At 39.0% G+C, this 14,937-nt stretch overlaps 1 protein-coding gene across 1 annotated transcript in view; it reads left to right on the forward strand.

Annotated features, from left to right (window-relative positions):
- Positions 1-14,937, forward strand: part of OTOL1 (otolin 1) — a 37,042-nt gene that overhangs the window by 16,917 nt on the left and 5,188 nt on the right. Inside the window, exons 2-3 of the mRNA XM_018553959.1 lie at positions 1,017-1,381; positions 11,868-11,957. Of these exons, the coding sequence (XP_018409461.1) occupies positions 1,024-1,381; positions 11,868-11,957 (448 nt within the window). The 5' untranslated portion in view covers positions 1,017-1,023. The remainder of the gene's footprint in view (positions 1-1,016; positions 1,382-11,867; positions 11,958-14,937) is intronic.

Here is a 14,937-nt window from a genome sequence, read left to right on the forward strand (position 1 = left end):
AAACACCAAAACAATTTTTTACATAAGTCGATTATTTACAGTTTTGCATACCTTCATTTTTTTACCTTTTCGCAAAAAGGCGCAATTACAAATTTGCTAATATTTGTTATTTATTAACTCAATACAGTTTTATCTTTTAGATTTAGTCAAAAAATATTTTTTTTTGTGCACGGATACTGATTTTGGTGTGTTTTAACAATTGAATTGTGTATTTTTATCGGTTTAATATTAATTTGAGAAACATTTGCGCAATTATCGCAGGGCCTACAAATTTAGTATCACCATCTTTTTATTCTACCGGGCCTGCGCTTTCAGAAAATATATGGTTTGGGGGGTCTTTTACAAACGCTAGCAACGCAGCAGTTGAAAATCAAATCAATAGGAAAAAATTGCAGAAAATTCAAAAATGGCTTGGCCAGCTGATTTGAAAAATGTTCCGGAGGGCTTGGCAGCGAAAGGGTTAAGTCCCAATGAAAGCTGAGTTGCAGTACAACTCTGCATTTCTAAAAGATGAAACATGCATACATATATACACATTTATTCCTTATCATCTTTGGTGTAATTCAATTCAAGGCAATATCGCAGTAATATGGAATGTAAACAGTATACCAACTCAGCACAAACTTTTAAAATATGATTGCTTTCTGAATGTGTTCATAAACTGTGGAGATTTTTCTTTCCCGCTATGCGGTTTTATATCTTGAACATAGATTTAGAAGCAGTCCTTCAGTCAGCGGTTTAATGGCACGATTGGGTACATTTTAGGCATTACTGTAATTCTAAGTGGACACATTTGTCTACATCAGCCTAGCTTCTCAACACCATAAATCCAAAAGTACAATAAGCAGCCTAGCTGGATGTGTCAGTCAGGAGATCACAGATGGGATTGACACAAAGACCTCACCATAGTGTATGCACGTTTTAAATCTAGTTTCCATAATACCTTATTGTTTAAAGAAGCTGACTGAAATATAGAAGCTTGAAATGAATAATGCATCCATTTCTCTTTTTGACAGATAAAAAATGGGAACTTTATCTTGGCCCACAGCGACTTTCATAACTGTGGTTGCTACTGTTTATTTGGAAGCGAAGACAACCCCACCGACAAAGTACACTAAAAAAGCGTACAACATGGAGATTGTGAATGTCTTCGAGACTTCGATCGCACCACCGACAGAGGAGACTGTTTTCACTGACATGCTTGAAACCAGTGACACCACCACTGAATTGGCCACTTTAAACCCTGATTTCAGGACTGCCACCACTCTTTATCCTTTTGACAATTTTACTCTTGAAACAGCTGATTTTTTCTTTAACTGTTGTGACTGCTGTACACCTCTAGCTGGACCAAAGGGTGATCCTGGACCAATGGGACTGCCAGGTAAATCAAACTTAAAAAGTGTTTTTTTTTGTTACAGTATTTCATATATGTACTCTGGGAATGGTAAATAGATTAGTCAGATGTCGTGTTTTAAAGTACAGAACATAGGTGGATAAATGTGCCTTTTTAGATGCATGTGGAGGCCACCAATGCTGAAATTGTTGGAAAGTTTATGCAGATTTGACTCTTACCAGTCAAGAAGGTGCTGTACACATGGCTGAGCCCCTTTTGGTATATTGGAAAACACCAGGAATACACAGACAGGAATTTACATCATAACTATGTAGCTCCCCAAGAAAGAACATTACATTATATATCATCGGTTGCCAGGGGGCTGAGTGGGATGCTCTAGTTGGCGTCCCGGCAAGCTGCTAGCAACTAGTGACTTCAGTGAGCTTGGCGGGAGTGGACAGCACGGCTCTAACACAGCCGGCCATCCCACCGCATGCACTGCAAAGCACCCCCCTGTACAATCAGCAGCACCTGTTGCCCACCCCCCAGCACTATCAGCAGCATCTGCCCCTCCTAACCCCACCACACCCCCTGCTCCACTGCCTCAGGTTGCATATAGGGTAGGGACGGCCCTGCCTGGGTTGATCTCGTGCGGTACAGTGCAGGACACAGGTATATGTGTGAACAGGCCCTTACTGTAGCAAACATACAGTATATACCTTCTCTAACACAAAAATGTTCCATTTTGAAGGCTTTTCTTTAGAAACATGTACATACACTTTGCTTCCAAAGACCTTGATGTGTTTCGGGTCAGGCTTTGAATTCCGTAACTCTGCCATGTTCCTATTCCCTCTCTTTATGGCAAACTTTAAGTGTTTATAATATAAATAAATGTATATCCATCCTGTACTCTAGAGGGTGCGGTACAGAAGCTTGATTATGAATGTATCACACAATCACTGCCATGGAGTCTCACTTCTCAAGTTATTCAAAATTCTTAAAGGTTGTCTGTGCTTCCTTCCTTTCTCTGCTGTTATAAAGACAGATCCAGGATAAAATGCACAATTCTCTAAAGAGTGCCAAATCTGGCATACAGAGCTTCTCGCATCACTTTAATCAAGTCCCCCATATTAAATCTTTAAAGTTCTTTTACCATACACAGTAAGTATAGAAACCAACATATAAGTAGTAGAAAATTAGTTGTCCCTCAGATTTGCATTTGAAAAATACTGAGTTGTATTCCTAATTGGTCCACATCCCTGTAAGAAAGCAGTTTTAATGTGATATAGTCACTTCAGCTGACTTAGAGTAAATTTGATCCTGTAGAATGTAATATGTAGTTATACTTATGTGCCCAGCGTTCCTTTATAGATGCTCAGTACATCACAGTCTTTACTCAAGAGTTACAATAGTGTCATTGACACTGTTCCACCAAAGATTAAATCCTTTCAGCAGTGCCCCACTGTCCCTTCTTCCCTGTAATTCATGGCACACTGGTAAACTCACGGCTGCTGCTACCAAGCAGTGTCTCAGCAAGCCTCAGCTCACCCGCCTTCCAAGCCTCACTTTAACCACCGCTGTTCCCAGTGTAACACAAGGTGCTCTACAACGATCTATACTACTTACAGCATCAGTCTGTCTCCCATCCTTCCAATTCTACCACACACTCATCCAAATGCTTTTCAATTGAATCTCCACTTTCATGGGGGAATGGGGCCAGGCAGAGAAATGCAGGCTCCCATTGAAGGCAGAGATTTTGTTAAATATGTTGCCAAGGAGGGAGAGTGGAGCATGCCATAGCTACACACAGTTGCCAGTGGGTTGCCACATAACAGTGCCAATCATTAGTATGAAATCCTTGGTGATATTGAATCTGATAAGTGTTTGTGGTTTGGACTCTTGTGAGTAGTGGTTATCTTTTATAAATAAAGTTCTATTTTATTAATTACTTCCGTAAATGTGTTTTCCCTTCTCTACCATTATATACATACAAAAACTCATATAATGTAGACTTTCTGTAAGATTAATGTAAGGATGGAAGCCAGACTATTAACAGTATGGTGGTGACCTGTGTTTTTCTGTCGCCACTAGGGCACATACAGTAGAGGCGGTGCGGTGGACTGTGCAAAAATGCAGACATGCTTTCCTGGAGTCTAAGCTTGCATAGGGCCATAGAGATCTTAGTGAACGAAAGTGGTTGTAAACCCAAAAGCAAAAAACACATTAAAGCCTTTACAATAAATTTCTTTAACAATGTGTGCCTTCCCTTTTGTTTTCATATTTTAATTTGATGAAAATACCTGCTGATCCTGGCTTGTCTGCAATGGCAGTGCTCTGTAGGTTCATGGTCCCTCTGTACATTGTGCATGCCTCATATAAAAAATAAAAGCAGAGTCTAAGGCTTAAACTGCATGGCCTGAACAATGGACAGGACCAAGCCACAGCACATCACCCTGACGCTGCCAGTCAATACTCCTCCAGTCTGCCGTGCAGTCAATAGCAATAGCAGCAATGCTTTTATCTGCCCCGTCAAGTGGTACTGCATGTGATGAGGCAGCTAGGAGCCTGAAGATAGTTGCTGGGTGCCCATTGTCTGAGACATGCAGAGCCCAAAGGAGTGGGGTGGTCACATAGCTAGTATGATTTTTTAAACATATTCAGTGCTTGATGCTCTATTTGCATTAACATTTCCTGCAGAGATTTGAACACAATATCATGTGGGTTTACAACCCCTTTAAGTCTGGGGGCGGTCTGCCTCTTGCTATGTGTGGGAAAACATTTCCTGGTCATTTTTAATTTTATGCAGCTGGTATACTTTATTATTGAATCCTTGGGTCAATTTTTATGCCACTGGAATGCTGATTTTCATCTTTGACGTTGTTAACGGTTTCACTGCACGCTAGCTGATACAGTCCTCCTGTGCTTTTCTTTAGATATTATATGGCTTGGTTTTGAGATAATACAGCTGTTACCTCTAAGTGTCACTACATTTCCTTGCTTAGTGAGCTTCTCCACTGATAAAGGTTACTTTAAAGAGTAGGGAAATATAGTAAATTTTTGATGGGTATCTTTCTGATGACTGGGATAGAAGGCAGTTCCTTATTCTCGTATTCCTTCTGATATCATATACTGCCCATTAGTTGTTCTAATTTATGCTCTCTTTTCTTAACCAAGCGAGTGAAGACATTTTTATTATTGGTCATATGACTTGTAGCTCCAGAGTCAATTTACCAGGTGAAAAAATAATGTGGCGCCCTGTTGGAAGTAAAGGCACATTCTGCATTCTGTTTCTTCTTTAAAGGGTAATTCCACTTTCCCAGGTGAATTTGGGAAAATTGAATTACCCCTTCTAATCTGGCCCCCTTTTCCCCCACTGTACTTACATTTGGCTGAATTCTTCTTCCCCTCGGCCGGTGCCAGTGAACTACCTGTACTTCGTACATGGCAGCGCAGCCTTGCGCTCTGTTTTTTTTATTTCCACTCGCTAGCATTGAGCACTATTTAGTCAGCGTGGACACCTGACTGTGGTGACCAATGAGAAGCGCTTCTTAGCAAGCAAAATACCCCTGAAACAGGAAGCAACTTATTGGTAAGCCATTAAGAGCTGTCTGTTTGACTTCTTCCTCACATCCATCAATGTATACCCAAGCAACTTCTCCTAGCCCACTCCTCATTCTTAAAAACCTTCAGTGGTCCTAGTGTACCTCTAAGTTTTTTTCTGGCATAACAAGTCATATATCTAATGAAAGAGATAATATCCTTTAGATGTTCTATTGTAGATTCCTTTACAGTCAATGTGGACTGGATTTAAAAAAAACGTTTTGTTTGTGTTTCTTTCTGTTGGGTCTTGGGTGGCATACAATGTATCCATTAGCATGGCCTGATGCAGTAGTATTTTAAAGTCCATTAATGGGGATGGGGTGGGCTGGACCCATCTACGCAGTATGCATTTCTTTTTTTCCCCAAGATACATATATGTTTCCTATTTCATCAATGCAGAGTCTTGGTCTACACGTGGGTTATATATAATATGGAACAATCCCATATTCTTCCTAGTATCCATATTCATATAGATAATTGTATCTGTCCACAGGAGATTAATAAAATTCTCAGTGGTTAGCTTGCATTTGGGGCGTTCTAAAAACCATCCTGATGGTGGATTTTTAAATAAAATATTAAATATCTGTCCAGGATTTGGCGATTACTGCTCATCTCATGCCATTACACCTCCTACATAATACATCCTCAGTATCCTCCACAGAGCAACCAATAATTTTGCCCATTGTTTAACTTGAGAGACTTCTGAAAGATGATTTAATAATGCTTTGGAGGGTAATCCTATCTTACCCTCAAGATAGCTCTTAAGAAATGTTTCACCTGTTTGGTCACATTGTGGTGATAACATCTATTGGAAAGACAAAAGGCCTTTTGCTGTCCAATCCGAATAAACTTTATGCCGTTGATCCCCAAGAAATTACTGGGGAGGATGTCAAAAGTATTGATGCAGACAGCACTTCCTTTGATTTTTAAATTGTTTCCCCAGTTCCTTGTTATAATAGTTTCTATCAATAGCACATTACACCAAAGTTGAGCCAAAGGAGTTTGGATGACACCATGAAATAATAAGGGTGCTTCCAACTGAGCCTCCAGAGTGACACATGTGTGTGTCATTTAACCGATCCTGCACAAGCTTTGTTAAGCTAGCCAAGTTATAAAGTTGAAGGTCCGGGAAATGAACCCCAGTATCTATCATACTGTGGCTTACTTAACCTGCCAAGATATATTCTCAGATTTTTCCCCTCCACAGGAATGCCTTAAATGCAGTTTGTATATCTTTATGCTTCATTAGAATGGGAGAATTCTGTAGAGGATACAGCAGGTGGGGAAAAGTCTCAGCAAAAATGTAATTATTTTTGCTATTTTAGCTATGAGTGGTTAGTAGTTTCTAGAATAAAGTTTGTCCCTGGGGACTATTATTGTGTCCTGGGGACTATTATTCCCAGATATGTGATGGCATAATTTTCGATATTAAATCCACAGTGAGTCATTCATTCCTGGTCAGCTTTCAAGCTAAAGAAATATAAGTTCACTCTTCTGTTAGTTAATATGCAGTTCATGATCTATGTGTTGAATCAATCCAGGCACTTGCAACTTAGGATCCGATAGAAAGAGGATGATATAATCTACAAAAAAGAGAAGAGGATCTCACCTTTTGTTTACTCCCAAGCCAGCCTCGATATATGTCTGATAATGCAAAAGACCTGGAAAGAGGTTCAAGTGCTATATTGAATAGTTAAGGGGATGTAGGACCTTGCCCTGTCCCCTTTTGAAGTTGAAATGGCTGAGACAATGAGCTAGAGTATACATTTGAACCTTGGGGGCTGTTTAGAGATGTTACAGAATGCATACAATTGCCAGTAAAACCCATTATTTCAATACTTTCATCAGCCGGGTCAAGGACACATTATCAGAGGCTTTCTCTGTATTCATGGTGAACAAGTCCAAGGACCACAAAGAAGGGCCTAGAATCCTGAGAAGACCGTAAGCGATTTACGTATGATATTAACACCCAATCTCATTGTGACAAAACCCACCTGGGCGGGACAGATTAGACTCTCCAAGCCCATCTCGTCTCAAGTGTCCCTCATATAGAGGAATTGTGCCTCATTTGGACCAAATCTCTCTGTCCCTCTTTCCTCATCATTTGTCTATCATTTTTGTCTGATGTACAGATATCTATGGAAAGGTACATTTAACTACCAAAACTGTTATTCTGCAGTAATACCTGCATTTTATCTCATAATTATTTTTTTTGCTATTTTGAAATGCCAGTGTAAAGGAAAAGTAGTGGGGGAAACAAACAATTTAACAACAAACAATTTTCGGTTTAAGCAATCATTTTGTCATATACATTTTTAATGGTCCGCATAACTTGTGGCGTGGCAGGGGTGTCTTTATTGCCTAAATACATTGTGCCGGAAGGCATCCCTCTTTGTCATCTCAGAAAGTTGGGAGGTATGGAAAAACAACAGGCACATGCAGACAGGAAATTGCATCATAGCCATGCAGATGGACTAGAAAGAACATTGCATTATGCAGGGATTAGTCATAGCATGCATTACAACTTAGTGGCAGAACTATATCTCACAGCATTATATATGAGAATGGTTGTTGCTTATATGACTGTAAAAACAGCATATTAACAGAAATGCATACACCTGTAGTACCAGAGTGAATCATAAGATCAATCCCAGTGACACCGCCACTCCGTAAATACTACACTAAGGCAATGCATTAGACTAAAATTCTGGTAAAATATAGACCCAACCCCTTGTGTGAAGCCCCAACCTTGTAATTCAACTGTCAAATACCTCTACAACTCATATAAATTCTGGCTTTTGACAGCTGATTGGCAGGGTTGTGCTGGAAGAGTGGGGATTAATCTGATCTTGGGAAAATGTTGAATCCCCATGCACAATCTTTTTGTGATGTGTGTACAGTGTTGTGAATGCTGTACAAAATATTTATATATTAACACAAAACATGGTCACTGTGTTACCTTGCTCTAACTTAGGGCATTTCCCACAACGCAGTATTAGCTATTCATGGCCAATAATCGTATGTAGATTTTGTGAAACAGCTCCTGAGAGGAGATCACACTCATGTGGTAACAAGAAGACAATTACATATTTACTTTAAAATGCTGAAGTAATAAATAAAATTCAGGAGAATGTCAGATAGCATAGAACAGAAGAAAATAGTTACTTGTAGGTTGCATGTTTGCATTGAAAGTCACATTTTTATAACTCAATGGCAAAGTAATCTTCTAGTGAGGGTGTTCTGTAATTGACTTTGAAAGGACAAAGAAAGTTGGTATCACAGCCCAATATGTTTATGCAGTTCTAATGCTTTTGGCATTAAATACTTTCTCTAACTTAACATGGTCGAAGATGACTTATTATATTGCTCATTGGCTGATAATTCAGCTCGTTCTTTGTTCTCCGATACTGCAGCCATTCTGAAACTAGCATAGGGAAAAAAAAGAGGCCTCCGATTTTTATTGGCTCTACAAATCACTTGCACAGAGCGAGCTTTTGAAACACAGTGTTCTTAGGGCTCGCAAGATTTGAAATCTTGTACACAGTAAACCATATGATGGTCTAATAAAAGAAATGAGTCTTTTATTTTAGTTCATAGAAAATTACCAGCCACTAATTTGTTTTGTCAACAGTTTTATAGCTCATTACATCTTCGGCTGTGAAGTTTTGTTTGTGATATAATATACCAGGCTTAAAAGGTCTTCTTGCACTATATACAAGGTTATTCAGCAGCTCACATCTCCTGACCAGCTAACAACTGCTGATGCTCTTTGTAGCATAGCTTTATTGGTCTGTCCAAGACAGCTGTACGGAGTTGGAGAAATTACTTGTGATTAGAGTTTAGAATATCAGTAAGAATGTGCATGTCACTGCTTTTTTTTAGGACTGGCCTGAAGCAATCTGCTATAATATGCATAAATTTAACTTTCAATTGTTTATGTAAAAGGAAATGATAATGGTCACTTTATTTTAATGTTTCTTTTAAATTAACCTAATGTTTGTTATAACTGTTTAATCTTTATGCTTACAAAACTAATTTAATGCATATTTAAAGGAATCACAGCTCACTATAGCAGATGATCTTTACTGCTGATTGAAAGTTCAATCTAAGCTGTTTAAAAAGGAATGGGTCACTGGGATTGGTCACTCAAAATTCAGTTTGATCTATTGAGTTCTGTAAACATCAGGCTGTACAGCAAATTAGTGCATGGTACATATTGAAAAAAGAATCTAAGGGTCTATGTTGCCTTTTCATAAACTTGTATGGGATGAGAAGTTTTGAAGTGAAAAAGCATTTGACAATTCCCCTAAAGCTTCACCTTTCAACTGCAGCTTCCTAAAAGAACAGGCCTGGTAGAATAAAAAGATGGAAATGTTTATCAAATCAATATGAAACTGATAAAAATGCACAATTAAATCGATAAAATCCCGTAAATCAGTATCAGTATCAGTGCACACAAAAAACACTTTTTTGACTAAATCCAAAAGATAAAACAGTATTGAGTTAATACATAACAAATATTAGTCAATTTTAAAATGCTCCTTTTTTAGAGACAGTAAGAAAAATAGAAGAAACACAAAATTGTAAATAAACAACTTTTGAAAAAGAAAATGTGTTGTGGTAATGCCTGATCTGCATTGCCATTTGTGTGCAGTGTTGGTGTGTGTTGTGATAAAATTATGCCAGCATACATTTAATCGCAACACAGCATATCACAACACTTTGCCATGCGCTGCCACACAGTTAAGTTAATATTATTTCAAAAAAACAAAAAAACAATCACTGTGAAGTGTTCTAACAATGTACTGCAGCACATGCGCATGACGTACACCACAATGGACACTGTTATACATGTAAATTGTGGTGTACATGCACACTGTTACGCATGTGCACTGTGGTGTACGTGCACACTGTTACACGTGTATGTTATATGTGTGGGAGGTGTTGTGTCTTTTTTAACTATTTATTTTTCTTTTATTTATCTTCAGGTGAAGCTTCAGGTGAAATATCAGGGGACCCTGACATTTCCCTTTTGAAATAGTAAAAGGTTGAGGACAGATTGATTCCTCAATCTCTTTTTTTGTAGCCCCAGCACTAAATGAACAGGAGCAGTCAGTACAGAAGATTCCTGTTCATTCACAAACTGAGAATGCATAGTACTCTCCCCAGTTATGAATGGACATGAAGCCTCTGTACTGAGTGCTCCTCTCCATTCATAAACTGAGTACATAGTGACCTTACTATGTCCCCACTTAGTAATGAACATGGCGTGATGTAAGCACTTCCTGTTCATAACTGGCGACACAGCTTACTATGTGCTCAGTTATTTACAAACACTGTGGTCAGCACTGATCACTTCGGTGTTTGCTTGGTACAGGGAAGGATCCTTTAAATATTACATGTATATACTGATCCTCCACTCGGCATCCTGAACTGCTCAGCCCACACAGCTCCGCTCTCTGTCACCACTGTCACCTTCTGCCTCCCCCCCCACCCCATGGCTGCAGCGCTATGTCTCTCCTCAAATCCCTGCTGCCTCAGCCAATACAGGCGGGGGAGAGCAGTGGGGATTGGGGGGGAGGCAGAACGGAGCATGGAGCTGGCGGTGGGTGGAGGAGAGAGCAGTGCAGAGCCTCAGAACTTGCGACAGGTTGTACCGCCCATGAGCTTATAGCAGAAGGGTAAAAGCCAGCAACGTAAGGAATACTGAGGTGGCAAGCTGGAAGCGGTTGTGTTCCGCCATATGCCTTAAATCATTGGCAGGAAAAGGGTTAAATCTGAACTCCGGGCACAAAAACTTTCATGCAAATATATTTCTTAATAACCAGAAAGGATATACATCCACTTTGTGTACACCAAATACATTATATCACTGTGCTTTATATAGCCTTTGCAGCAAAAAGGGTGGTGGGAGGGACCCAGACCACACCCACTACAGGCTGCCTGCAGAAAACTACAGGGGGGGACAAATACAAGACCAGTCTCCCTGCACAAGAAGAGAGAGAAGCAGTGACTGGTCTTTATTCAGGACACTCCTGCACAAAGGCAAAGTGTCATGCTGGATTCCTGCACAGATCTGGAAGAAATACACAAAGCACCCCACGATTTAAGTAAGAATACACATGCCTCTTGTATTTAGACAATAACTGCTTATCCCGGAATTCACCTGTAAACATCATCATTATTCCATGTGCTTTTAAAAAAAAAAAATGCATTTAGATTGGAAAGAATACAGAGAAAATGATTACCCCCAAAATTGTCCGTCACCCACACAAATCAACTTCCTTGATTTTCAAATGTGGAAAGCTCCTGGTCAGAATAATTGTTCTCTGCAAATGATTCAGGAAGCATAAAAGTCATTGGATGAGGAAGACATGCAGACAATTTGTATTTTTAGATTTCAGTAATGGCAGCCTATGTTTCTTCCAGCACAGGTTTCCTTTAATGTTCAACACTTTTCTACTACAGTTTAGCAACTTGCCTAACCATGCTGAATCCATGTTTATAATGAGTATATGAACATGGATACCCAGCTAAGCTTGCTATTCACAAGGGATACAGGATGTCATTTTGGTCTGGAATTAATGGGATCTCATTTACTACATCTGTAACTTTTCTCTTTCTCAATGTTACTTTCTTAAAGAAAAAAGTCAAATTACAGCGTGGCTAAAGTATTCTGAAAGCTATGCTCTTCAAGGTGACTACCATTTATTTCATGAAAGGTGATTTTGACTATGTATTGATTTCAGTCCTCTGGATCAAATAACATTAATGATTCTTGCAAGCTGCCTGAACATTTTCTATCAGTGTAAAGCGCTATGTTAATTTTCATCCAGGATGGTACTTCATTGCATTGATGGTGTCAAGAAAATAAATTACACTTTCTTTGATGAAAAAAGCCTATCAGATATGGTTAACAAACTTAATTTTGCAGGTCCTAAAGGAGATACGGGAGATATAGGACTACCAGGGCCACATGGAGCTATCGGTCTCCTTGGTCCAAAAGGCTATAAAGGAGATAAAGGTCTGTATAAATGATTGTATATTGATTTAATTTGTAATGTTTGAGGCAAACAGAATATAAAGCATAACTAACTAAAGTGTCTTATAGCATGTTACAATACCACCCTGTGCATATATTTTTCTGTGTCATTCATTTGGGGTATATTAGCTTTTCGTACTGTCACTTCAGTTTCACTACTGTGCTTGTTCTGTTTGATGATCATGGAAAATGGGGCAACAGCTAAAGTATCAGTTAAAGTGAACCTGACCATGCAAACAAAGTGCAGAAGACAGCAACAGTGCAGACGTGTGTTAGTATCACATTTACTTCTGTATTCCTGTGGAGCCTCTTGGATGCAAGGCCCTAATTGTAAACAGGACCTGAACTTTTCTTCTCTTAACATAAGTCCTATCCCTTCCTGGCATTACCTTCCCCTTTACATTTTACTGTAAAATGCCAGAGTTTAATTGGGCAATAGAGGGTCAGCCATTTGGCAGTTGAATGACAGCAGGTGGGGCCTAATGCCATAGCAGTTAAACTTAAGTTTGACTTGGGAGAAATTAAGGGCTCAGAGATCTAAGGGTTACCCCTAGGGTACAGGTATTGATGTAAAGACTAGCACAGACTAGCACTTACATTCATCTACAAATGTGTACCTTGGGTGCTTTTAAGTCATCCAGGTTCACCCAGTAATAGAATGATCCGCTATGTACACTGCTTGTAGTGGATGCAGTTGCAAGAGAATCAGCCCATGCAAGAAAAATGACTGCCCCCTTTCTCAGAGCAGGCACCACATTTAGAAATACAGCGGTGCTGTACTTGAGACTGTCATCACTCCTTTACTTCACTCCAAGCAAATCAACTGCACACTAATCCACTTCACCAGTAAAACCTTTATTAATATACGCATCTCATGATCACAAATCATCCCCACTTCTAGAGCTGGGTAGTATAAGAAGCAGAGATGATTGTAAGAATGGATGATGATAAGAAGCAGGGGTGATCCTGAGCCACGTATTTCAATAAAAGTTTTACTGGTGAAGTGGAGCAGTGTGCGGTCAATTGTTTGGAGTACAACAGAATGAAACAATTGATCTCTGCGAACAAAGGAGGTTCCAGCACACATTGACATCCTGCAAGTTGCAATACTCTCATCTCCTTGGGCACAGATCTCTACATCCACAGCAAACAGTTTGATATAATGGGAAAGTGGTAAGTATTACCTCAAAGAAAACAAAACATCTTAACAGTGTATACAATATTAACCTCTTGCCGTCCGCCCGTAGTAAAAAAACGGACGGAATAAATTAGATGTACCACACGTAGTAGTACCTGACAGCACAGTTTATCCAGTCCTAGGCGTAATTTAACGCCTAGGACTGGATAAACTGTGCTGTCAGGTAGGGGTGCCTAATTGGATTACAGTACTGGCTGTTCAGAATTACAAATCCTTTGTCAGGTAAAGCAATTTACATATGTGCTTCAATTGTGTATTTAACTGCTTGCCTGGAGTTCAGTTTTAATTTATAGTTAATGTAACTTTTTCAAAGCAAACATTTTTACAATGCCAACATCCTCTCACAAGCTGCTGTTTTCCAGTAAAAGCAGCTAGAGATGTTTCATACAGAGTCTGAAGAATTGCTTGTAATATTCAGTCTCCTACCTCTTACTCCCTGTTCAAATATCTCAGAAACCATTGCCAAATTCAGAAACAACAAGAAAGAATGCAATAAAATATATTGAGTGACTAAGTAAACTGACTCTGGTTCATTAACTGCCATTATTCAACTTCAAATCTGCACAGCCAGCAAGAGTGGAGAAAACCAACACAGATTTGTAATGTAATACTGGTATATGTTATAAAGTAGCACTGAATTAAAAAAAATAAATAAAAATAAAACATAAAGAGTAAAACTTCTACAAAACAAAAAGTTATAGCTCTATATCAAAAATAGTGTCTGTCTTTCCCTAATAGGACAGAAGAGGAAACTAGATTCGACCAGGAAAAATGTGTGTACCTGACAAATTGTAGTAATTCAAGAAATCTATGCCATGGGTGGGATTGTTTTTGATGGAGGAGGCAGTTGGATTTACAGGAGTCTCACTCAGAGTCTGGCAAACCACAGATTGCCCTGCATAGAGAAACTGGGGTTCATTTACTAAAGTCAAATAAACTTCTCACTTTGCAGGGACATTTTCACTTAGCTTAGCAAATGAGTAAAAACAACTTTGCAAGGAATACCCAATTACTAGTAAGTGAAAAAAAACTGTATTGTGCTTGCACATGATTGGATGGTGGAAGTCATCATTCACTAAGCTATGGGAAAATTCCTTTGCAAAATGAGAAATTATCTGCAAAGTGAACAGTCTTTAGCAAAACCGGGTTAATCATGTTAAGATTGATCTGCCCCCTCCCCATGCATTCCAAAGGAAAATTTGATGAAGAGAAAAACTTTGTTTTCCAGAAAAGAGCATGTAATATGAAAGCAGCATTTTTATTGTTTTAAGTTATGCTATGTGAATAAGAACATGTAACTTAGATAAGACTTATCCTAATTTGCCTGCAAAAGTGGATGTACACTTAAAGGTGCATATAAACTTTGTAGGGCTAACAGACATGCATACATAATCCATCTAAGTTCAGGCACCAGTGGGAGTTGCCACAAACACAATTGTTAACATGAATAGAGAGCAGATGGGGTAGGGTGGCAATGGGCAAACAGTATTTTTTTTTATTTAACCACTTAACCAATCAATTGTGCTCCCTCAAAGCTGTTGGCCAGTGGTTGTACCCGAAGCTTATAGACATGGGATTGTCGACAGATCCAACTGAAAGCCTTCTTGTGTCTATGGATAATCAAGACATCCTGGACTGCCAGGATGAGCAGCTCAAGGAACTTGCTTTTACCCAAACATATAGATAGGAAATGTAAAAAGATGAGATAAGATTGGAAATAAGAAAGAAAATCAGGCGGAGAAGATATATATATATATATATATA

Source organism: Nanorana parkeri, unplaced genomic scaffold, assembly GCF_000935625.1.
Source record: "Nanorana parkeri isolate BGI_ZX_2015 unplaced genomic scaffold, ASM93562v1 scaffold136, whole genome shotgun sequence".
Lineage (NCBI taxonomy): Eukaryota > Metazoa > Chordata > Amphibia > Anura > Dicroglossidae > Nanorana > Nanorana parkeri.